At 36.1% G+C, this 25,520-nt stretch overlaps 1 protein-coding gene across 1 annotated transcript in view; it reads right to left on the bottom strand.

Annotated features, from left to right (window-relative positions):
• The window catches only part of LOC118276517 (transcriptional repressor scratch 2-like), a 41,847-nt gene extending 16,582 nt beyond the window's left edge, over positions 1–25,265 (bottom strand). The window contains exon 1 of the mRNA XM_035594892.2: positions 24,849–25,265. Coding sequence (XP_035450785.2) covers positions 24,849–25,023 — 175 coding nt within the window. The 5' untranslated portion in view covers positions 25,024–25,265. The remainder of the gene's footprint in view (positions 1–24,848) is intronic.
• Between the last annotated feature and the right edge of the window lie 255 nt (positions 25,266–25,520).

Here is a 25,520-nt window from a genome sequence, read left to right as displayed (position 1 = left end):
AAGCCGAGTCTGCGGCGAAACGGGCGTGGTTCAAATTAAAACGACGGGTTTACGCCATTCGGCGCGGATCCCTGATTTTATTGTTTCCTCTGCTTTATCTCATTATCTCAATTTTCTTAAATGAGAGCGCTTAAACGAAGTCCTCTGGGTTTAGTGAGATATTTGTTTGTTTTACGTTATTAATGGTTTGCTTCCCTCGCGCCTGATGGCGTTTTAGTTATTTATTTCGTTGATAACATAATGTTAGATACTGACCCAGTTTCCTATCTGATTCATATTTACGTTTAAAATTTATCTTGTTTAGTTCAAGTTGTGTTTGAATCGCACCTCTCTCAAGACGTCTGTAAAACTTGTGTCTAGGGACGTGGAAGAGTTTGTGTGTGCATAATTTATGAAGTGTGTACCGAATTCCAGTCGGCAAAGTTTTGTACCTAGTTTGTTAGTTTACCGAAACTACTGGGAAGTCAAGGTCTGGGACCTAACATTTGGTGTGTAAATAATAAATATTTACAAACGCCTCCTTGGACTTTTTGTAACTTAAAAGTAACATAGAGTGAATGTGTGTCTTTATTTATTCCTGAACTAAAGAATAATGTTATGACAGTGATTAAAGGGGTGGGTTATATAGGATAGTGTGTCTCCTAAAGGACGATATGACTGGCTTACTATAGCTACTGTTGACTGCGTTGTCGCGTCAACCCTCAGAACAAATATTTACCCGGCTGCTATGCTTTCAGATAGAATGTAAACTACGTATGTATGTTTAATAGACGGGAAAATACATCAACATTAGTTTGTGAATGTTAAAGTTCTGTATTCCTATAGTATAGGTAGGTGATACAAGCTAGTAGATTATAAAGTACCTAATTTATTGTTGTATTTGTTTCTACTCAGACGTTTAAAATATTAATCACACTTAATATTATAAATGTGAAAATGTGAAAATTTGTGTTTGTTTGGATGTTTGTCTTTTCTGACCCGAAAACCCTAATGACTTGAGAATAACCATAGGCTCTACAGTGACCATAGTACAGTCGCTCACAAGACAAACGAGGCACTAATTTAAAGATTACTCTGTAAATAATAAAGATGCGGTTGTTTAGAGCACGTAAGGTAATCTAATACCAATTCACCACCGAGGTTGATTGAGACATGCCCTCAACGCTCAGCCTATCAAACGATTTAATATATCTGCCAGTATGCCATGGTTTTAATTTAAAAAATAAATTAAATGGCTGTCAATCATCGGGAGGAATCAGGCTTACAAATTGGGTCGACCACATTTTCACTTGAATATCGAATTGATCTTTTTTCTGATACGAACGTGTGATCGGAAAATGAAATTCGTTAGTACAATCTACCGCTGTTTTATGTAGAGATATGAGTACCTACTAGTGAATGATTGACTCTGCAATATGTGTAGTTTATTTTTTATAGAAGTTTGTCGTGACATTTCATATCTAATTATATATGATAATGATATCTTTTTTTATTAAAAGTCTTATACAAAGATTTAAAATAAATCTGTCTGTAAATAATGTATGTATAATACATACGAAAGTTTCATAATAAATCTTTCACTAATTTACATTTTGACGTCACAAGTCTATTAAATCATTTAAGTAAAAATATCCTTAACATCGATCAAAAGCCAATTGCGGTGAAACGAAACAAACGACTAATTACAGAACAAAGCCACAAGTCCTAAGTCTAAATAGAGTCAACAAAGCAAATAGCATTAAAAATTCAAAGGCAGCATTTAACAAATCGTCGATGCCAAGTTAAAGGCACCTACGGGCAACAACTATAAATAACTGAATTGACACTATTAGCTGCTATAATGACACACTCACGGCAGGACTTGACGAACAAACTAATAAGTTCGTTTCACCATTAAATATACAACACTTATTTACAAGTTAACTACTATCGTTTCTTTGAAAACGTATTGCTGTCTGTCCATTCTGACCTGAATACCTTTGTGAATGTTGATTGACTTTGTCAAGAACATGAATTTTTAAATCTATGTCCACATATTTGTCTTTTTGAAGGGCGTAGTAATGTTGTGAAGATATTTATAAGGTACGGTAAGGTAAGGTATATATATACGTCATTAGACTCAACGTATGTAGTCTGTGTATTCGGTGTAATAAATTGATTTGTAATTTTTGGGCAAATGAGCAAGAAATAATCAATTTTATACTAAAATATGAAAGGCAGATAAGGTAAAATATACGTGAGGCTATTTCAGGGAGCTTGCCCCCGCCACGTTTAATAGAAGTGACCTAAATTTGGAGCGTCTAAGACTTAAGTCTTCATTTTTGGGCCGTGGAAGTTGTCGAGACGGTGCTAAACGACTTGAAAACTTCGGCTACGGCAACGTGTAGTCCAAGTTTAATTAGGACCGAGTTAAATTTTATATAGCATAGTTACCGTGAACCGCGGGGACAAGTTAGCGGTGCGAGTCAAAATCATATTTCACAGTCCATCTTTTGTCGACATCCTTGTATTAAATAAAACTCGCTTTTTTACAGTTAAATTTAAATTATAAGACAAGTTATTAAAACTAAGTCTTGTTTGATCAAGGATAATAAAATACAATTTCATTAAGATTATTAACCTAAGCCTCTTGGCAGCGTAGTGTAAGCTGCCTTGAAGCAGCTTCTGAAGAACTAATAAATAAGTATCTTGAACAAAATTTAATTAAACTTCATCACAAGGATATTGCAAACTGTAAAAGACTAATTGGGTTGGTCATCGATTGGCGGGGGGTGCTATAACGCACACACGGTTCCGTGATCGCACATGTCGCATACGCAAGTACCTAAGTGTGGGTAGACGTCCCTTGTTCGTACATATTTTGAAGCCACACTCGACCGTACTGTACTCTGTAGCCCTTGCATTCCGCCCTGTTCCAGTCGGCATCCAAATTAACTAGGGGTAGGTCCGAAGGTTCCTTTGTAACGAGTTATAGGAATGCTGAGTACCATCTAGATTAGTTTCAGTTTTGTATTTATTTTGTCTCTTTCATTCTTTCACGTTTCGTTCCGATTTTTGTCACAAAAAGTTACTTGCATTGTTTTAAGCTAGTCCTGTCCAGAATGCTGGTCGGAAAATACGGAAGTATTTTTAAACTTTTTTTTACTTCGTTCGCTGTTTTTGTTTTCAATCTGTTGTCAATGTTGAATAGAGACCTATAATAGGGACGGGACACTTGATTAGTTTTACGTAGTTTTTTTTTAGGCTTTTATTAGTCTGTGTTTGGCTCCCAACCCGCTTTAGTAGTTAGGTACATTTACTTTAGTTGTTACAGTTTTATTACTAAGTAAGAAAACTGTTAATGAAGCTAGCTAGCAATACTTATTTATCTTATTTATCTTTGTTTGTGGTGTAATTATTATTTTGTCATCCACATTTAAACCATTTCAAGCATGACAGTATAACACAATTTTCATCAATTAGCCCCATTTCACTAACATCATATTCTGTTTGAAAGGGCGTTTATCACAGCTACTGGTACCTACATGCCATGTAGACTATAAATCCGAATTAGCAGACCCGATGCTAGTAAATTGATATTGCATTTAGTCATTTAGCTGTACACGAGAAATTCCTAGTTTTGCAAGCCGACACCATGATACGCGTAAGTACAGTTGTAAATTTTAGGTACAATTTAACTGTACAGTTGGACTGCACAGTTTAAACAGCACAGTTAAATCGAAAGGTGTATAGCTGCAATTTTTTTATAATAAAACTATTACAGCAGACATATGCGACCGCGCTCTTTGTAGTTGCTATTTGTAACAGTTGTGTTCAGAAAACAATTGCTAAGGACTGGATTAAGTAATCATCAAATGACTCTGAGTACGGCATTGAGCATTAAGTACTCACTTAATTTGTCAATTTAAAACATCTGTTTTATTTGACAGCAAGTCATCCGTCTAAAAGTCTACCCCAGCCATGGAGGGGTTTCAAGCATTACCGTATTTCAGACCATCCTTTCAACTCGTCAAATCTACTTTTACCCTCATCCCTCTCACATATAAAGCCCAACTCTCTTTGTTTTGTGTTCAGCATTTTAATTTAAAGTATAAAAGTGCTTCGTTAGCTTGATAGTAGAAATTTATCGAGCCCGGGTTGGCCCGTATTAATACGAAGTTCGAATTTTCGCTCGTGTATTTTGTTTCTCTGCCTTTTACTAGAGCTAATATCGCTGGCGAAGTATATTGCGCTTTATCGCAGAGTATTAGAGTTGTTTGTTCTTTGCTGAGATGTATGTTGTGCTACGATATTATGTTATCTTAGTAAGGATGTTTGAGATAAAAGTATGTAATGTTAACATGAAAGTTTACTCATGTTGCATTTCAGATTACTTTAGTAAAACAGCAATTAATGATTTAAATCTTCTTACGTATTTACTATCTATGCTTTATTGTTGATTTCCTCAATCTGAAAAGACTAAGAAACGACTTTATTGGTTACGTAACATAATTTTGAGTCCAAATTACGTCCTAAAACCTTCTGAATACCTATTTTAAAGCCCATCCTTATAATCTGCTACAATCAATTTAAGTCGATGGTTTATCTACGTACATTCCCCAGACGGGTCGCGTTCCCTAACAGAATAAAACCAAATACAGGATATTTCTAGTCTAGTAAGCCTGTAACGAAATAGGATTTAGGAATAGACTTTGCCAGTACAGTGCCCTGCCGATGTCAATGGCCGAAATGTATTAGATCGCAGACAATCGGATCTCCAAGTTAGAATTGTGGGGACCCAAGGACCGTGACATTGCATCACTGGCAGAAATATTGTGGCGAGCCCGACAGATATTAGACAGGCCATTGTTACACTACTAAATTGAATCGTACCCTCATTCTAGGTTATATTACAATGCTGCGAGGCTTTTCTATTTTCCCGGCTTATAAAAAGTAGTTTGGTTTGATTTGATATATCTGTGACTTTACTGAGTTTTGATTTCGTTTTGTAAAGTTTTAAATCGCTTTGAGGGAAGTTTTTTTTTTTTTAAGACTACAGCTGTCCTGGCTTTTTTTTTGTGTACTATCACTATTCGGCTTTGAGAACAATTTTAACCAAAAATTCATGTTGTTTCACTCATTTTTATTACAATCGGTAGAGACAGAGCTCACGGGCCACCTGATGGTAAGCTGTCACCGCGACCTTTGTCGAGTGATACACGCGACTTTGTTTTGTTATGTTATGCGTGACGTCACTGTCATGTTTTGTTTTATTTACATCACACGAATGAAAATTGGTTAGCAAATGTTAGATGCATGGATCGATCGGTATGTTCCATGCTGTTCTGTGGTATCGCCGTGTAATTGAATTTTGTGGAATTGAATTTTCTCTATAATTATAAGTTTTTAAACTGACATGGTCACTAACACCAGTATTGGAACTTGAAACGGGATATTTACCATGCTTTTCTATTTCTATGAATTTCCGATTTTTCGGCACTGTTGCAAGAAATAGAAAAACATGGTAAATATCCCGTTTCAAATTCAAATACTAGTTCTCTATAAATGTTTTAATTGTAATTCTGATATATTATTTTTTGCCATAAAGCCACACATTAGTAAAGGATCAACATAAATGAGTACGTTCTTCGTACGTTTACAAATAAAAATCTATTTCAGAACACATTTCGAATCGACAATAGGATAAGTACGTAACGCAATCAGACGCCTCTTGCGTACAAATTGTAAGAGCATTAGTGTACTAGTTGCTGTTGCCCCGGTGTTATATTGATCCCGTTTCTGCTCCCCTTGTAAGTCTTCCACACTTCCCCCTGTCCAGGGAGCATTGGCGCAACTAGTTGCCATCGTATTTTACGAAACAATGCTCCTATACAGTTCAATGGACTAGAAATCTTTTCAAATCAAAACCATACCGATGTGCTTTTACCACGATTTGTTTAGAAGCTCTAGGGTTTTGAGGTGTAAAAGGATATTTTGTAAGATGTTTTGCCGTAATTAAATTTTAATATATTATTTAAAGAGTTTTAATAATTCTCTCTGCCTAATAATCATGTTGCTATTGTTTAATGTGCTCACATTTATGGTTTTCGCAGAGATCCCAGTGCCCAAAATTTCAGTCTTGTCAAAACAAAGGTAGGACACCTTTGTTTTGACAAGACTGAAATTTTGAGGAAAACTAGCAAAACAATGAAAATTTTTATCGTAATGGTTTAAGACAAGATTTCTTTTTAAAAATAACATTATAAATTCAAAGCACCATATTAAAGTAAAAAGAAAACAATCCAAAACAGAACCGCAATAGAAATTCGAAATAGTCGAACGGACGATGCATAAAATCAGCGCGGGACACCGTGGCCCGACACGGGCGAGGCGAGGGGGTGGGAGGGGAAAGGGGTGTCCTAAGTCTCGATGCATCGCCGGTCCGTATCGTGTATTTTGCCTCGGTCGCAAGTTCGCAACACATGGCCTGGGATGTAGAAAAATAAATCAGATATTCTAGATTCCTGTGACAGTCTATTGTGGGATAATGGACCTCTTCTAAGAGCGGTTTGCAATAATGTTTATGCTTGGCGGGCAGCTTGAGGATAGAAATAGTTTCAGGTTAAATAGAGAGGTAGTTTGGTTTGGTTTCATCGGTCCCGCGATTTCCATTGAAAATGTACGACGGACAATGTACCATACGATGGATAAAAGTAAAATAACCCGTTTATAAAATAATTTCTGGTGCCAGTCACAGATACTAAGAAGTATTATGTTTAAAATATACAATGTCAATCTGTAGAGGGCATTCTATTGTACCTTCTATTTAGACATTTTCAACGATCACATTGGACTTGTAGACATCTTTGAACAGGAAATTCTTTTTCAGGAATTCTAACTTTGAAAAACAAATGTAGTGCATTCATATATGAAAAAAAAGTGTTTTACACTTCACTTTGAAATTGTTTTTGCAATTATTTTCTCTTCCTATATTTTTGCAGAGGAGAGCTCAGTCGCTAGGTAAATAAAACGACGATGCAGCAAAATATTTACTTTATTCTCCAAATATAGCTCAGACCGTGTTCTTTGTCAGTTATTAAAGTCATTTAAATACCTCAACTGAGCAATGAACATATTCCATTTATATTTTTAATACTTTTCTTCATAGTCTGATGAACATTTCCAAACAACTAAGCTGCTTTTAAATTAAAAAATCGAATTGAATAATGTAAAAATGAAAAGTTTATTTGACCAACGAAGCAGTTTATTTTTAATTCTAATCTAAATGAGATAACTTTGCTTTAAGATGTAACTTTTCCTCGACCATCTTTTAATTTGAGTTAGAGAGAAAATAAATCACTTCACCGCTATAGAAGAAAAACTCAACAAGTGGATTTTAAATGCAAAGTAAATTATGATTTTAAAAGAGAGTTTTCTGTTCCGCGGTCTTGCTCTAGCTCTAGAAGGTTTTAAAGTTATAGGGACAATATTCGCATATTTTAATATTCAGTAAAACAAACTTAGTTGAACCGAAACGTTATTTGAATGAAGGAACCGCGTGGCTCCGGGAGTACTACTCGATTTAATTTACATTAAGTCGTTCCGATCGTAGTCGGAACCGCCCGGAGCTACCGAATTTTCTGAGTCGAATAACTTCTGTATTTGAAGCGAGTCTAACACTCCCGCGGTGGCTTCTCAATACCCGAAGCCAGTATTCAAGCGTTACCGAAAATTGATTAAATCCAGGTTTATGTTAAGAGTACGTTCCATTAAGTGAATAGATTTTGTGATCAAGGTTTCGGGGCTTTTAGTAGGTAGTCTTTTGAGTATGAGTATGGATAGAAAATGCGAAAATGTAATTCGATTCCTTTGATAAAAAATATTATTATATGTTTCCACAACATTTCTCATGTGAGCACAATACTTGTGAAAATCTCCGTCACCTGTTTTAAATTAAAGCATTTAAGTAGTGAGCAGAAGTGTTGTGGTATCTAAGACGAGAACGATTGAAATAGGTACGGTACATCAAGTGTTAGGTAGATATTTGGGTCACGGTGAGACAAAGATTAAGGTCAGGTGCAGAACACCGCCACGTACATGTAACTATGTAGATGTATGAAGGAATTATGAGCATTATGAACACAGTAGTACATATAGGGAGGAACTCTCGCACGTGTCGCGAACGTGGTATGTGATATATACTATTTTGTCACAAGGTATTGACATATGTATGTAGTTAGCCAACATGACACTACCGTTAATGCGTGCGTTAATACATATTTATTATACATGATTTCAGTGATTTTATTCCATTGTTTTTTTTGATAAGGACTATGTTTGGATAAAGAATTTGGGATATAGAGTAGATATAGCAGACGTAATGCCGTAACCATGAGAGTATAATGTACACTTAAATTAAAAACTGTATTATTCAATATTCATACATCAGTAAATTCCCATGTCCTAGCAAAATAACAGTCTACATAATAAAATACTACACTTGAACAAAATAGCGGTTGTCGACATAGCGTAACAATATAACGCCTGTTGACTACAACAGGGAATGAATTTATGATACCCCCTTTTAACCAGCTCGTCCGCTATGCTATTAGGCTCATGCAAACGGGTATTACGGGTTACAAGGCCTGACTTGTTTAGGTAAGTGAGTGACGGGTTCAATTGCAGTGCAATCTATCGATTTTACGCCCTTTTCTGTCGGAACGTGAATGGTAATTTTATGGGAATTCCGTCACATGGCGTACGTAAGCATTGATGTTAAAAGATAATTGATATACGCTGTCTACTCTACGGAATCCAATGATTTATTATTAATTGGACATTGGGTACTAACTAGGACAACAATATTAACTGAAGGTTGTTCTACATTTTTAAATCTTTGTGCTTTGATTGTTCTCATATAAGGAGTTTCAATGATTTTTGAAAAGGAACACAATATGTATTCGTATTTTTCTTTAAAGAGGAAGATATAGATGCATGAATAATACTTCCACATATATTGCGTATGTGTATAGTGATATTCCGTTTTACATATTACTGGGAATTCAAATAGAAAATCTTAATGAATCTCCTTACTGTGCGCGAAGCCACAAGATTAAGGATTAAAAGAAATGATACTTTTAGTTGCGCTATCTTTCCTTCAATTAAGATTAGTTCATCAGTTATATAAATGTTTTAATAATTTGAGCAACATTTTACTTTGCACAACTACATATACAAACAAAATTTCTCGAAACTTTGCTAGACAACAAAATATCAAAGAAACATTTCGTTGAAAACATTTTCGTGAACAGCATAAATAAAACAAATTGAATCTATATTATTGATCGCTTGTGCTTTTTATAGCATCTTACTTCGAGATTTATCAACATCGATTTATAAAATTCAAAGGTATTCTCGCTCCGAACGCCCCGAACAAAGTTACGAGGCCGTCACGGAATTTTTTCCAAAGAGTTTGTAATAGCCGGTCAAGGAGGTAACACCGGCACTTGAACTCACATAATTTATTCAAACACTCTGCCCTTTAAAACGAACCCCTTTTAAAAATGTTCTTTAAAAAGCCGGCATTTTTATTCGAAAGTAAGCATTAAAGTGTTTTGCCAATACAGTATTCAATATTGACGGTATAAAAAGCGCAGTCCGATTGTCGTTAATTATGGACGGTTTGTTCCACCGTCTGATAACTTTTATTCATTTTGTCGGCCGTTCCGTAACAGGACTGCGGCAATGCTAAGTGTTAGCAAACAATTTTGTGCAGTAACTCAAATGAATCGGTCATTCAGAAAGAATTGATAAAGGTTTTGTGGATGAGGTATTGAGGTGGAATCCATGGTCACGTTGGGTTACAGTAGCTAGACGTGTGTCGACCAGATTGAAGGCGTATTAAAAAAGGGGCAAATTAAAAGGGTCATTAACGCGCGAGCATGCATGAAGAGATCGATAAACGTGAGAGCCGATTGTATGCCAGTGTTGGCCCGTTTGGGGTTGTATTAAACCTACCCATAAAATGAAAAATGTGATGGTAGGTGTTTTGAAAAGCGTACTCTTTGAAATACAAATTCCGTATGCTTCCCCAGAATTAAAAGTCTAAGCGTTGTTCTAGACCTAAGTTGTTTAATGTTATATCGAGATTCGTAAATCAATCACACGATCCGGTTTAATGTGATACCTGTTTATCATGAGACAAATGACAGATAGACACATGGGATCAACATTTTTATTGCATGTAGGTACAAATTAATCCGTCCCAAAATCTTCTTTATCCCGGACATCTGTCAATAAAAACAAGCCACAATAATTATTATATTAATATCAGATAAAGACCTAAGAAGGGTTGGTTCATTACGACTTAAATTGAGTCCTTAATGTCGCCGGCAGCGAGCGGCGGAGCTAAGTCTTTAAATTGCATATTTCAGAAGCGTTGATTTAATCGAGTTTCCAAGGCTTCCCAGTAAAACCTTTTAAGATATTACTTGGCTATTGTTCTTTGGAAATTAACGTCTGGAAATGCTATCGTAATTAAATATGGCATCCGCAGGGAAACGACTTAGGGGATTTATATATTTTGGTAGTTTACTTTTGATAAATGTAGATGTCGTATTCCACGGGAGTTTTAAATAATTCGAGTGTTTCGACGTATACTAATGTGATTCACTAATATCTTTTCATAGTTATTCTCAAGTATAAAAGTTTTCTAATTAATAAACTTTACATTTTAAAACTTATGTCACTGTTCTGCTCCTAAAGTATTGATTGCTAACTAATCACGTCTACAGAGTGATATCGAGAGCATTGAGGACGTGACATAATATTTTTAATATTAGATTTAATCTGGTAATCTGAACGTCGTGGATACGCCTCATACGCCCCATCAAAAATGACATCCTCGTTATTTTGTTGGATGAGAATTTTAAATAAAAACATTTTGAAAAGGTTTCCTGTTATATCGTTGGCAGCCTGTCATCCTTCCATACGCACCTATCGTCTACACAAGAATTTAAGAAAATTCTTCTTAAACTTAGCAGCAAAGCTTACAAAATATCGCCGTTAAAAGGTGAAATTTCTTTCTCAATTTTGTAATATTTTTCGTGATAAACAGGACACACGAGTAGAATAAGAATTTTCCTTGTTTTGTAAATTTAGATATTTTTAGTAAGTAGACACGTGTACCTACTCTTGTACGGTGTTACTATTAGGTTAACTGCTTTCACCCCACTCGAGGCTAAACGAGCAACATTAAACTGAAACAGTTTACTGCTGGTTGAAAGGAAAGAGCTTTTTAGTCGCATGAGAGACATTTTTGTGTTCTAGAAACGGATTAATAAGACATCATGATCCGTTTCTACGTAATGCTAGCTAGCATTTTATGGTCGGTACAGTTATGTGATTATCTTTATTGAAAACCGAATTATTATTCAAAAGTTGACTGACCGTATGAAAAGATTTTCATTAAAGAAGGTTTCATAAAAAGTTTTGTTCTTAAGTAACTAATTTCAAAGCGGAACCCAGTATTACTTTTTTTAATATAAAACAAATGATAAAGTTACCCAAATCAACATAAACAATGAAACTGTGGGCAAATAAAAAGTCAATTTAACGGTAGGCACAAACAAAACATCCCTTTGTAAAATCGGTGGTCAAATGAATAAATATAAAAGAGCATTTAATTTCACATTCAGTATTTCCTATTTGGTTCTTTGTGGGGGAACAGATTTTGAAAGAGAATGACATTTTATAATCCATTGAAGCGGGCCGGTGGGCTTATGGAGTGCGGTTACCGCACCGCCGGAATCCATTCCGAGCGGGCAGGCTTTGCCCGTCCGGACATTTTGCCACACATGAAATGCTAGGCTGAACTTTTCAAAGTGATAAGCAACATCCTACTTCTTAATTGGAATAGTCTGTTGTTCAATTTGTAACCATTCCAAAACGAATCACAGTTACATTGACAAAGCTGGGGGATTTTTTTTTTAAACGAATCGCTTTGATGTTTCAACGATAAAATGACTGACTAAAAGTTTAAATTGGTTTGATGAATTTTATGTAACGACCGCCCGTGGAAAATATTAAAGTTGTTAATGAAATGTTTTAGTGTAGCGGTCGCCAGTTGTGATAACGTTTTAAACGAGACTATCGGATAGAAAAACATAGAGATATCATCAAAAAAGACTTTTTGTTTTGACTTCTTTTGTTGAAGTTATTTTTAAATTTTCATATGGTTTTACCCGACTAAGCCAGAAGGAGGGTTATGTTTTTCGAGAGTATGTATGTTTGTATAATTGTTAGACACACTCTGCAGCTTGATGGGTTTTGGCTTGAGAGGTGTCGTTAGATTCGTATTTACTGTGAGAGTGACACTGGATATATTAAAATAATAAAAAAAACTTTTGTTGAAACTTTCCATTCAAATCTACAGCATATTTTTTTTTTAGTTTCTCACTTTCTTATTTTAAAAGTTAGAGTGTCTATATTTCATACAATTGATTTTGACAAAAAATGGTTTTAGGAACCTAAATGTATAGACACCCATCACGGATATGTTAGCTATTTTTTAATCAGTTCCATGTAGGGCGTGCTGCCCTCAATTTTTAAATTGATTAATTTTTATTCGAAATTCGAATAGCGGTTACCAGAAAACATCAACCTACAAAGTTTCAATAATGTAGACCCAACAGTTTGGGAAATTAATGACTGTGACATACGGACGAACGGACTGACAGAGAGACATGTAAATCACAAATTTATAAAGGTTCCGTTTTTTATCAATTGGCTACGGAACCCTAAAAAGAAAGGTGACTAACAACATTACTAATAAAACTCAGACGTTTCACGTATAAAGCGTTCATGCTCAAGTTGAGGTAAAACACTCGGAGTAAAACAGTAGCGTCTAAATAGATCCACATTATTTGGTTAAATCAGTGAATTCAAACAGTTGCATTCGAGATTCTCGTCGGACAATTTGCTTGGTTTCGCTAAGCGTTGGCTGCGGCGCACAATAGACCAGTCGGCGCCAACGCTTCGTACTAATTCGCGTAACTACGCTTTTCCAATGTTCCAAAACTCTAATTGCTTTGTCATTTGTTGAATGCTTTTGTCAACCTTAGTGGTTATTGTTGTAGGATTAAAATACCGACGAGTGTTGTGGTGCTCAGAATCGCGAGTAATCAGGAAAGCTGCTTCATTTGAGAGTTTGAGTGCCAAGTGCCGAGGGTTGGATAAGCATTGGTAATTAGCGGGATACGTTTCGGATGCCGTCGCTGGCGTAATTAACATTTCGTGGCGTACCTTTGCATTAAACAATGATTTATCAGATCCGTTTCGTCTGCACTTCTGTTCGCGGAATAATTTCTATTCTCAATGAATTCTACTTTTCTATTAATGCTTCCAGTAATGATACTTGTTCAGTTAGCCTCTTGTATTGTTTGAGGGATTAGACATTCGCATATATTATGATATTTTATAGTAGTCATAGTCAACGCCACCCGTATAGTGAACATGTGATCCGGTAAAGGTCACAGGAAGCATCTAGTCTAGTCTAGATTTAGGTCATCCACACCGTTGATCTGGAAACATAATGGAAAGCCTATTTTTAGCAGTACATGTTTTGTATTTGATAAATTAAAACAGCTATTTTAGCAACTTTATGATGATATTCATAGTGATGCAATATATTATTAAACATGTGTAAGTAATAATAACTTACTACAACTCATATATAATATAATATACATTAGGCAGTTTGAAACGAAACTAAATAATATATCATTCGAAGAATATACATTCAAACATTAACAGAAAAATTATATTATGGCAACCATTACACATAAATATGTATACAGCGAATTTAAACACATACCAAACGCAAATCTATGTAAAATAAGACAAGCTATAACGTCTGTTAACTTAAACTGAAATTTGCAAATTCATCGAGAGTCCTGAATTTCAGCTAACAGCTGCAATATTCGATTCTATTCTAACTGAGAGGAGGCGGAGCTTCGTTGGCCAGTGGGCGGAGCCTCCCATCGGTATTATTTTCAGTTTCCCATGAAAATGTTTTGAAACCGCATATTTCTGTGAAGTGTTGTTAACTTGTCCGGTTTCTATATTTCACAAATAATCCGTTGGTTTTGCAATTTATATTGTTTTATTAGAAATACGGGTTTATTTCTCAGTAATGATAGACAACACTGAAAACGTATGATTTTGTGTTCAGATCATTTCCGAGTTTTGTATCAAGGTAGATTCTGTTTGTGGTTTTAATTGTGAAATACAAATGAATATTATTTCAGTATTAATTTCTGTAAAATAATTGGTTTGTAATAAGCACCGCCCGCTACCCACTCATTATTTGGGTAGAAGGCTTACTTCGTAACATATTTAACAATCAATTTAGTTGGCATGAAACTTTAATAATAATTAAATCGTCTTTTGAATTAAAGTTTTCCAATAAAATAACTTCTTTTCAATGCTTAGATTAATTAAAATATTCTCCTTATTCACGTAAACTATCCAAAAAACGTTCAACTAATTTCGACCCATGCCTGGAGCTTATAATAATCGGCGTGGCGGATATGTAACCGATTATTATAAACCTCAGACATGACTCGCAATTCGTTGAACACCCTCGGAATTTAAAAGAAAACTAAATTTGCTTTTAGATTAATAATGGTAGAAGTAGTGTAGAAGGAAGATAGATTCATGCATTATAGCAGGAAAACATGGTTCATGCATCATCATGTATGATATTCTTCAATCACAGTAATAATGTTTTATTGACGTTATACCATGATTGAATACACAATGTCAACTTCTACATGCAAACGACATCACGAACTTTAGAATTTATTCACATCGAGTTATTTATATCCTTTCTTGTTTTCCGTCTGAATTACAAAAAAAGCTATGTTTACAGCGAACAGTACAATGTTGATGAAAACAGTCTTATTATTTTGATCAAGAACTACGTAAAACTGACCTAATAGAAATTAATCTCAATTTCTCTTGGTTATTATTACTTGAACGGTTGAACTGAAATCGCAATTATTATTTGTTTCTGTTGTATTAAGAATTAACAATCGTAAAAAGTAAAAGCGGGCTACTAGTCTCTAAAAATAAGAGTAGTTGCACAGCTTCGGCTAATCGATTCTTCGTAGTCGATAATTAAGAGTACATTTCTAATTCGTATCTCGATTTTTGTACCGTATAGAAACAGACATTTACATCGTTCTATTCATTCACACCACTATCTCTGTATCGTATTCATTCACCGTCGAATGTCACGGGCTTGTCCATCCATACAAAGAAACGGGAGGAAAACTCATTCCTTCACTGTCGTTAAAAATAGATGGCCATTCATTCACGTGGGCCACGTGTAAGCACAGCTATTGAATGAAAGTGCCACCAATAATAGCAACTAGGTCATACATTATAGACAAGTTTACAAGCCCACTTGGTGTGCTACCTCACTTTGCTAACAACTTGCGGTAGTTTCAAATTACTGAAGTTATATTAACGACCGATGCGACGCCGACGGTCAGCCGTGTTAATTGTTAAACTAACTGTTGTTGGACCTCTAGACAACTATTAAAGAGTAATTACCTAGGTTCGCGAGAAACGTGCGAGTTTCATCTGATATTTTGTTCGTTACTAAATTGCTTTTTGTTTTATGATTTCTGTTTTATTCTTTTTGATGTGCAATGTGACGGTGCTTGGTAAAGTTTTGAGGTTAGAAGATTGAAAAAAATGGCTTATTATAACCGATAGTTTACTAATGACTGTTAATGCCTTCCAAAAACGAGAAATGGAAATGTAACGCAAATTTTTCCTCTTTTTTAAATTACTCTTCTTTAGCCAAAGAAAACATATATTTAAAATATTTTCGTTTACCTCATAACTTAATCGTACAAAATATTTATAAGCTTTATTATCTTATAGAAAAACATCAGAAAGCTTTTAATATTTGGAAAAATTCGCCAGAAAATATTCCTTCGCTGTAAATTGTAATTATCGACTTTCTTCTTCATTGTAAGTTAGTGATTGATGTTGCTGTTACGCTGACAGCGAAATTAAGTATAAACTTAATAAATATGGCGACGCGAGATATTGTACCGTCATCCTTACTTGTACTTTCTATGGAAGATATTGTGAGTTGTTTTTAATGACACATACCCGCCACAATCTTACAAAACCACTGCAACTCCTGTTACTAGTAAGCCACATGTCGATAAGGTTGTTACTTTCTACAAAAGAAAAAAAAATTTAGTTTACTAAAAATATTCTTATACTATCGAAATCTATACTAATATTATAAAGCCGAAGAGTTTGTTTGTTTGTTTAAACGCGCTAATTTCCGGAATTTTTGTGTTGTACAGTGCATATATCGAGGAAGGCTATAGGCTATAAAACAACACGCTATGACGCTCCTATAATAGGAGCCGAGTAGAGCAGGTGAAACCGCGCGGAAGTGGCTAGTAAGGAATATATTTGATTGGCACTTCTTTATTTTCTGTCTGTTCTATGGGCGCCGTTCCCGAACGATTCGACACTTTAATAGACTTGCCTTAGTGTATTAATCTTTGCAAGCAATTTCCCGCTTACGCGTTTGAAGAATCTTGTTACCCATTTTTCGAGGAGTATGAAACTAATGTAATATAAATTGAATACGTTAATAAGTAGGATATTCGCATTGGTTGTGTGATATTGTTAGGACTTAGGACTATGTTTTGAGCTTGACTTTATTGTTTTATTATAGGTTTCGTCTTATTCAGTACTGTATATATATATACTGTGTAGTGTTCTTTATACATTAAAATTCAGTCCGTGATAAAGCTACTAATTATAGAAAATACTACTTTTTCCGCATTATTTTCAAATACAACATGTCAATACAAAACTAATCAACATTAAAAAATAACAGCATGTACATACCTGCCCACACATTTCAGACAGATAGCGAAAAAAAAAAATCTTGATCAAAAAAAAAAAAATGAAAACATCAAAGGTAGTGAAAAGCCCTACGGCAGTCAGACATTCAATGAATAGAACGTGCCCATCCTCGAGTATTAGCCACAAAGCGAGATATACACACCCATAGCTTAGTAATTCTGTGTTTATTACAAAGGCTACACTGCTGCACATTGACCTATACAAACCAGTATATCACGGTCTTACTTTGCAGAATCTTTCTGCACGTTGGAATACCAGTTTATACTGGTATTGTATAGCTTGATATGAAGTGGAACGGTGGCAGTTAATTGGGTTCATCCGGTTAAGGTCGGTAATCAATACACGTGGCCCTGGTAACGTGTGTCGAAACATTAACTACTGCGTGGCCGTACTAGGGCTTGAGGCATCAGTACTTTCCTTTCACAACCTACAAGTCACTGAATAAATCTTATTGATGCACTTATTTTATTTTCAAATAAGTCGAAGTCAAATCATTTATTTCAATTAGTCTAGTACTATACAATAGGTACTTTTGAACGTCTACAAAATAAAATAAAAATGTCTGTCTGTCGATCAGTCTGCTAGCGAAGCCATTTGCTCATTGTAAAGTGTAATGAAGGATGAGCAAGAAACTCCATAGTTGGATACTCTTTTTCAATCAGTATCTTCGAAATCTATACTAATACTAGCTTTCCGCCCGCGGCTTCGCCCACGTGTAATTCGGTTATATATAGCGTTTTTTAATGATCTCGACAGGGCTTTTTCTTCCACAGTTCTGAAAGTTGTCATACAAAGTCTTTTTTTTTAAGGATGGGAAATCATCAAATGACCTCTCCCGCTCTGGGTGGAACGGAAGGGAGTGTTAGACTTTTACTGACTAAAACCCACCTCGTTACTTCAGTTGCCCTTTGCGTTCCGGGGCCACGGTATCTCGCATCCCGCAGCCCCGGCTCAGTTTATCCCGTTTCCCCCCTTGGGGGTTGACATTTCAAAAATCCCTTCTTAGTGCTTACTTATGTCACTAAAGGAACCTCTGTTCAAAATCTCAGACTCCTATACCGAGCGGTTTCGGCTGTGCGTTAATAAATCAGTCACCCAATCGCACCCCTAAATCACGATTGGAGGGTAGTTTGAAAAAACTTATAATGTCAAACATATTTACTTGCCTATGTACGTGTTCATGCCAAGTTTCAAGTTTATAAACCCAAGGAATAAGATTTTTCATAGAAACGTTTTTACCCCTTTTCCCCCCTTGGGGGTTGAATTTCCAAAAATCCTTTCTTAGTGCTCCCCTACATATCCCAAGGAACCTACATTCCAAATTTCAGCTGTCTACGACCAGTAGTTTCGACTGTGCGTTGTCTGTCAGTCAGTCACTCAGTAACGGAAGAGTTTTATATATATAGATTATAAAGCTGAAGAGTTTGTTTGTTTCTTTGAACGTTCTAATCTCCGGAACTACTGGTCTGATTTGAATATTTATGTGTTAGATAGTGCATTTATCGAGGAAGGTTATAAGCTATAAAACATTACGCTATGATCAATAGGAGCCGAGCAGAGCGGGTGAAACCGAGCGAAAGTAGCTAGTAATAAATAATCCTCATTACGAAAGAGTAATTTAATTACGCAGCTTCATTTTGAAACCTCACACGTATGAGTAGAAATGTTTGTAGCCTAACACATTTGAGTACAACGTAAGCACTCCAAAAAGCCTTCATTTGAAAGAGGCTTTGTTCAATTTGGGAGAATGAAAAGGGCGTTTGTAAGCAGCGCTTGCGGCGTACATAATTGGCTTAATACAGCGCCTTGCGTTACACGGGGATTTTAGTCACCACTTGTCTATTATGCTAAAACTAGTTGCTCGGTGTTTTGCACACAATTTTATACCTCCCTCATAATGCCGACGTTTTGTATGGAAGCGCAAATTCAAGCATTTTTTTAAGTAAGGATGCCTATTTTTGTGGCGAGGTATTGTTTGTGAATATATTTTCGATGTAATTTCTATAGAGTAAATATTGGAACGATAAGTGTTCGATATGTTATGTTAAATAAGTTAAATGTATAAATAAAATTAAACTTTTTCTATATAAAAACTCCTTTGCAATATAAAACTTGGTACCATTTGTGGCTCAATACTTTATATTCGCGGTCAAAGTTTTGCAGCATTGAATCTAAAATATAATTCTAAATACAGATTTTTTCTTATTAATAAAATTGTGGAAATAAGAAACATTCCCAACAGAGCGAAATATCAATCAAACGAATGGATAGGATTTAAAAAGTTCCAGTGATAAATTGTACATTCCCGTCTGGCACTTGTCGAACGATGAATAGCCGTTCACAACGTTGACAGCTGTCAATTGGCGCGAAAAATCCACAGATAACATAAATGTGAAGATGAAAATATAAAAATATTTTTATTCGTATATTTATCATACGATAAAGAATGATTTATATTTTGAAGCTAGCCTTGACAATCCTCCATTTTATGAAAGACTATTTTAACAGTAGTATTTAAGTCAAAAATATAGTTATGTTACCGTACCGTAGCTTACAGCGTAATATTAAACGCTTGCAACACAAGGCAAGAGAACAAGAAACTTATCTCATAGCAGTTTCTAATAAAACAAACAAGTAGTAAGATGCGATTGATTGCTGCAGTGCTATTTGCTTAGACCGAAGCACTGCATTCTTGCATCGAATATTAATATTTGATAGTACTTTGATTACTCCTTCCACGCCACACGAACGCAACTTTGATTGGTGAATCAAGTGAACCATGATTGGCCGATTGGAGACTACAAAGAATGCGCAGACAGACTGCGTGGTGTCCTGCCTTCCTATTGAGCACTTACTGTTTGTAATGTTTATTGACATTTGTCGTAACAAATATAAATATGATTTACAAAATAGTGTACATGAAATAAAAATACATTTTCACTTTAGGATGAGAAAATTATAACATGAATGTTCATTCAATTTAGTTGGAGCAGTCTGTCACCACGTTATAACTAGGTTTAGATCGGAGATGCTCTCATATTTATGACTAACAACTTTATATTTTCCTTTGACGAAACGAGATGTCTTCAAGAATACGCTAAAGAACGCTTACTTACGAAGTTTCAAGCGGTTTATTGTCAAGTGTTGCGCAGACGAAGTCTGGAGCACTTTAATGTTTTATCTAGAGTAGTTTTTCTTTTGACGATGCAAGGCTGGTCGCATCTTAGTAGAGATACTTATGAGCACAGCCTTTGATAATTTCTGTACCTGCTTCTTGTTCTTCATTAGGCTTATCTTGCAATGCCCTTAGTATTTTCTAACGGAATAAATCTTACAGACTTTTGAAAATAAAATTCTATTTGAGCTTATACTTAATAGTCTATACTTAAAGACGACTCATACGGCTCATAACCTTTAAGTTTAGGGATTGGTCACCTAGCAACATTTTCGTCAACAGTTGTACCGTAACCGTGTATTACTTTGTTGGTTTTAAGACCCAAGTGACCAGCCAATAAGGCGGCGCGGCGCGGTGGGGCATGAGCCGCCCCGGTCAGGCGACTAGTTAATTTGGAACGCCCGAATACTCAAATGCTACTCAATTTTAAGTTGTACTTAAATATAGTGCTATCTCTGTCATTTTATAAAGAATTGGTAGTGACAGACCTAGTCTTAAGAGCGACTTAAAATTGAGTAGCGTTTGAGTATTCGGATATTAGTGCTCTGCGCTCAAAAGACCATGGATAGCGTGATCCGAAACTTAATATTAGCCAACTTTACTACACTAACATTTGCTCACATATTAGCATTACAAAACGCGAGTGAGCGTTGGAAGTTGCAAAACTGAGAACTGAGAACATTATAATGATGAGTCCTCGCTAAAATGGCTGACTGTAGAACTATGCCTTCTTTGTAGAATTTATATATGTAAGTAGATAGTTGTCTAATTGAATATCTTTAATTTGCTTGATATCTTGTATGGAGTTTTAATAGGGAAAAGTGAAAGACGTTGTTTCAAATAATATCGTATATTTCTATTAGAATTCCATAACTTATACAATAAAAATGAAATTACTTAATGATAAGCGTAAAAGTGCTTTAATTTAGTTCGACAGCGACGATTGACGTATGAATAAAGTTCAGACAATAAGGACTTTAATGCCTTGCTAGAGAGAGATAATTAATTAAATAAAGGTTTTTGATAAAGTTTATAAATTTAGTAGTAAAAAAATAAATAGTAGAGGGTTGTGTTAGATCTCATTGCATATTATCAATTTGTTGAAGTATTTGAATATAAATGATTAGCTATAGTCCTATTACGGTTTAATTATTTCTATCTTTGACTTTGACTTTGAAAAAATAAGTAGTCACTTATCTTTATTTTTCCTTCCCAAAACTGGTATATACCTTAAAACGTGACAATTTTAATAGTTTCCTAATCAAAAGTAATTCGGGTCGATCATTAGGCAGTTTGCCATTTAAGGCTGACCCTATTAACAACTGGGTTTACATAAGACAGGTTTCTAATGGCAGTTAACGAGCTGAAATAGACTGATCAATTAAAGACTATCGATCGCGGTCATGGTCTGAGATTGAAATTTTATTTTAATTCGATTTTGTAATGTGGGTGTAACTTTCCTTTCTATTTTTAAATGTAGGTGATGCTGATATCGGGTTTCGGATAAGAAATTAAATATTTATTTGACGTGTGTGTAATGAGTAACTGGTTAGTGCTGAAAATCAGCTCTGTGAATCGACCCATCGTGTTCGAGTTGTGGTTTTTCAGCCGAGCACTGGCCTTTTATTTATTTATTTTTGCAAGTAAACTGTTTTTTCTTCTTTCATTTGTTATCAGTTTGACAGCTTTTATTTTAGTACTATCATATCTGTCGTATTTCACATCTCAGCAAGGACCATTTAAGTTTGATTGTGTGTATTTCGTGCAGACGCAGATAAGCATATTAGCTTAGTATTAAGGTTACCCTATATGTGTTTAGCCAGCTTCAGTTACAAAGCATTTGATTGGTCTAGAGACGCCCGAGGCGAATCGTCTGATCTTCAATCTACCGATCAACCTCTAATTAATTTGTCGCCTCGATATTAGAGGTATTGTTTGTTACTGATTGCTTGCATATTGACCTGTCTGTCGATTCTCTAGATTCAATCAACTAATGCAATTAGCCAAACATTATTTACGCTAGTTGGTCTACATATTATATATAATGTTCTTGAAGCCAGTTTCATTCATCTGTTAATAGATTTGTCTATTAGAGTTAGGAATTGCGTTTTGTGAGGAAGCGAATTTCTATCTTTAATGGATAAATCTATCGACAGACATTTGAAGCTGAGTGTTAGTAGATAAAATGTTTTGCTCTTCTTAGCGAGATTGGAAAATTAAGATTTTTCCTGTTAAAGTGCACCTGGCGTTTGTTGATGTTTACACTAACGGTAAACAGTTTGTTTTTGGTTTATCCGAGGGAGGAGGGAGAGTTTATTAAGTTTATCTTTTATCTTAAAAATTATTGAACGGCATGGTGTGAGCTGTTTTTCTTGATGAAGGTAATAATAGTACTTTAATTAAGTACTTTGATTAAGTCGCTAACGTGTTTGGGAATTCGGTCCTTGAATATTACTAGGTGTATTTATTTAATATCTGTTGAGAATATTATAGGTGCATTTAATTGAGTAAGTAGATTATAGATATTACGTATGCTCAAAGGCAAATCTGAATAGGTTGTTGTTTTACAAAACGTTCTGTCATTTTTGGCGCTATTTAACATATGATTAGACTTATTTGTTTTTGTCAACTTTTCGATTTCGTGACGCTGTTGATTGAATACGATAGAAATTTTCTCCGTTAACTGGAGAAGTCTATTCCCAACTACTCTATGATGGTTATTTAATAACCGTCGTCGTCCCGTCTGTCTTTCAGTATCGGGAATTCTGATACAGTTCCTCATTGCTCGTTGGCTAGGATTCTATTGAGTTTAACTGATTGAAAACGATTTAATCGGTGTTTCGTGTCTCACCATCGCCTCGATTTCTATTCAATCGGAACGCTGCTCAGTCCCGTCGAGTAGGTACCAAGCAACGTAGTGCTGCTTCAATCTCTGTTTGTAGCCATTCAAATGAATGAAGTTAATCGCGTTAGAGATGCAACCTGTTTCAATATTGGATTGGGAAGTACTTTTTAAACTGTTTCGTTAGTATTTTGGCGGGCAATTGTAAGGTGCCAATACTTCGTTTGACAGTACTATTTGAGTTGGTTTTTAAAGGATACGTTTTAAATTTGTATAAAGTTTTAAAGCGGGATATTAAAGATTTTGAGAGGTAAATTATGAGTGATTTTCTTTTTTATTGTATTTGTTTTATTGACAAGGCTATAACCAATAACCAGACATATTTAGAAAGTTGTTTGACATAACGTGTCTTAAAGAAATAGGTGTTTTTCAAGATTGATCTCTTAAGTATTGTGAGTGAAAAACTTGTTGTTATCAACCGAATTATTTACATTCAAAGGATAGAAAATAGCTTTTAAAGTAAAATGAAGTGGAGCAGTAAGATGCGTTGTTACAATTTTGTTTAAAGTTTATTGTGGTCACTAAGTAACGAGATAACTGGCTCAATTATCTCATACAGAAAGTAAATAAAAGTGAAAAACGATCTCAAATAAACGAGTGAGCAAATATCAATGTGGGTTAGCGTAAGAAAAACGAAGAAGATATTTTTTCGCACTGCGATGCCAATGGGATTACGTTACCGAAGACGCGGCTTGGCTTTGATATTCTTTTTACTTATTCTCTGATAGCATTTGTCCATGAGTGGCCTTTTCATTCGAGTATTTGGTTGCTCTTTTACTGATAACTTTTACAGATGAAATAAAAATGTACGATACAATTTTTAGGCTTCTATTTTATTGGAAGAATTTAATCGGCTCAAACACTTTCATAGTTTTAATCCAAAGCCATTCAGATACTAGACGATGCGAATAAAAACAAAAATTAAATGCTATCGGTGTTTTAATCTGCTCCGCTGCAGTGGTGGGACACACGAATGTTTTTCAATAAATTGACTGAGAATATCGGACCAATTTTGTAAATATTGAACATTTTGTGGTAACCGCGTGACTTTTATGGTTTTCCTTTCAAAGGTTAAAAGCCACTGTTTATTGTGCTTTAAACTTAAATAAGGAAAACAGTAGTTAGGAAGATGTACAGATATGTGGACTGGGAAGGTTTCTTTGCTAGAAGTTAAGGCCGAGGAGTAGTTGACGTGAAGAATGGGTTGGTTATCGGTAAAGTATTTTGGGTAGTTTCCGTTGGCCCACACAACTAGGTGCGTTGCGTTTTATGGTACCGAGGGTGGAGGTTTGGCAACGTCGGGATACAAAAAGGTAGTCGGAGTGCGTTGCTCATACTTAATGATGTTTGCCGCTCTGAAGGCGTCACTGACTTGGCGCCGGGCCAACTTCCTTGAGCTTTTGTGACATCAGCGTGCAACTGTTGCTCAACTGTAGCTACATCTCGTACCTAAATGGTAAGAGGAGACTGTTGCTTGCTTCCGAACTTTATCCTTTTCTTATGCTTTGCCCTGACTCAAACTTGAACTAATCAACATGCCAATTAACACTGTACATAAATTTTGACGAGCGATACGATACAAATATTAAAAAGTCGCACGCGAAGCTTGAGATATTAAAAGAAATTCGCTAGACATGAGACAGTCGCAGGCAGCACAAGTTAGGAACAAGTTCGTAAGTGTGTACAATTTATTTATGATGCAAAGTTGTTGACCGTCGGCGTCGGTCGCGTGCTGGAGCGCGGCGTCGCGGGACCTTGGCACTAGTTGCGGCCGTGTGGGGCCTTGACATCAGCGCGCGACCAGCGCTGTCACCTGCGGAGGTTCCTTACCGTTGTAGAGGAGCGTCGGCTCGGGGTCTCTGGGAGAAGGACCCGGGGCGGTGGCGGCGGGCGCGGGGCTGCGGCCGCGCCCCTCGCCAACCACGTCGATCTCCTCGTCAGACTCCTCGGCCAGCTCCGCCGCAGGGGCCACCTTCCACTTCTTGGCCATGAGGCAGCGCGGCATGGCGGCGCCCGCATCGGCCTCAGCGCGGCCGCATCAGCGAGAGACAGACGAACAGAGAAAAAGAGAGAAAAGAGAAAGAGCGGCGCCCCGGGCGAGCGGCTTAGCGGGCGATCGCGCGCGTCCTCTTGCGGTTGTGGGGAGCTGGTGTGAGGGTAGCGCTTTATATAGAGCGCGGGGTGTTGCGCGCGCCGCCTCTTCGATCGTTGGGAGCGGAGGGGTGTTCATACTACCCCGCACAAACTTTACTCGCCGCGCCAACTTTAAGCGACACTTGACGGGACGAGCACCGAACCCCACACACGATCAACCAGTGGACTCTAGTTCACCCAGAACACACGCGACTTGCCTCGATAACACGCTGGAGATAAGCTTATATCCAAGCGCAGAGAAAATCGCGGCGCTCAACTTTGCCAGGCATTCAATTGTTTTATTTACTTTCAAACAGTTTGTTTGAGTAAGTAAAGTAACATAGAACTGAGCAAATGCATTTATTTCAC

The sequence above is a fragment of the Spodoptera frugiperda genome, chromosome 25 (assembly GCF_023101765.2).
Source record: "Spodoptera frugiperda isolate SF20-4 chromosome 25, AGI-APGP_CSIRO_Sfru_2.0, whole genome shotgun sequence".
NCBI lineage: Eukaryota > Metazoa > Arthropoda > Insecta > Lepidoptera > Noctuidae > Spodoptera > Spodoptera frugiperda.
The sequence above is the reverse complement of the archived record's forward strand: the minus strand, read 5'-3'. Positions and strand labels throughout refer to the sequence as shown.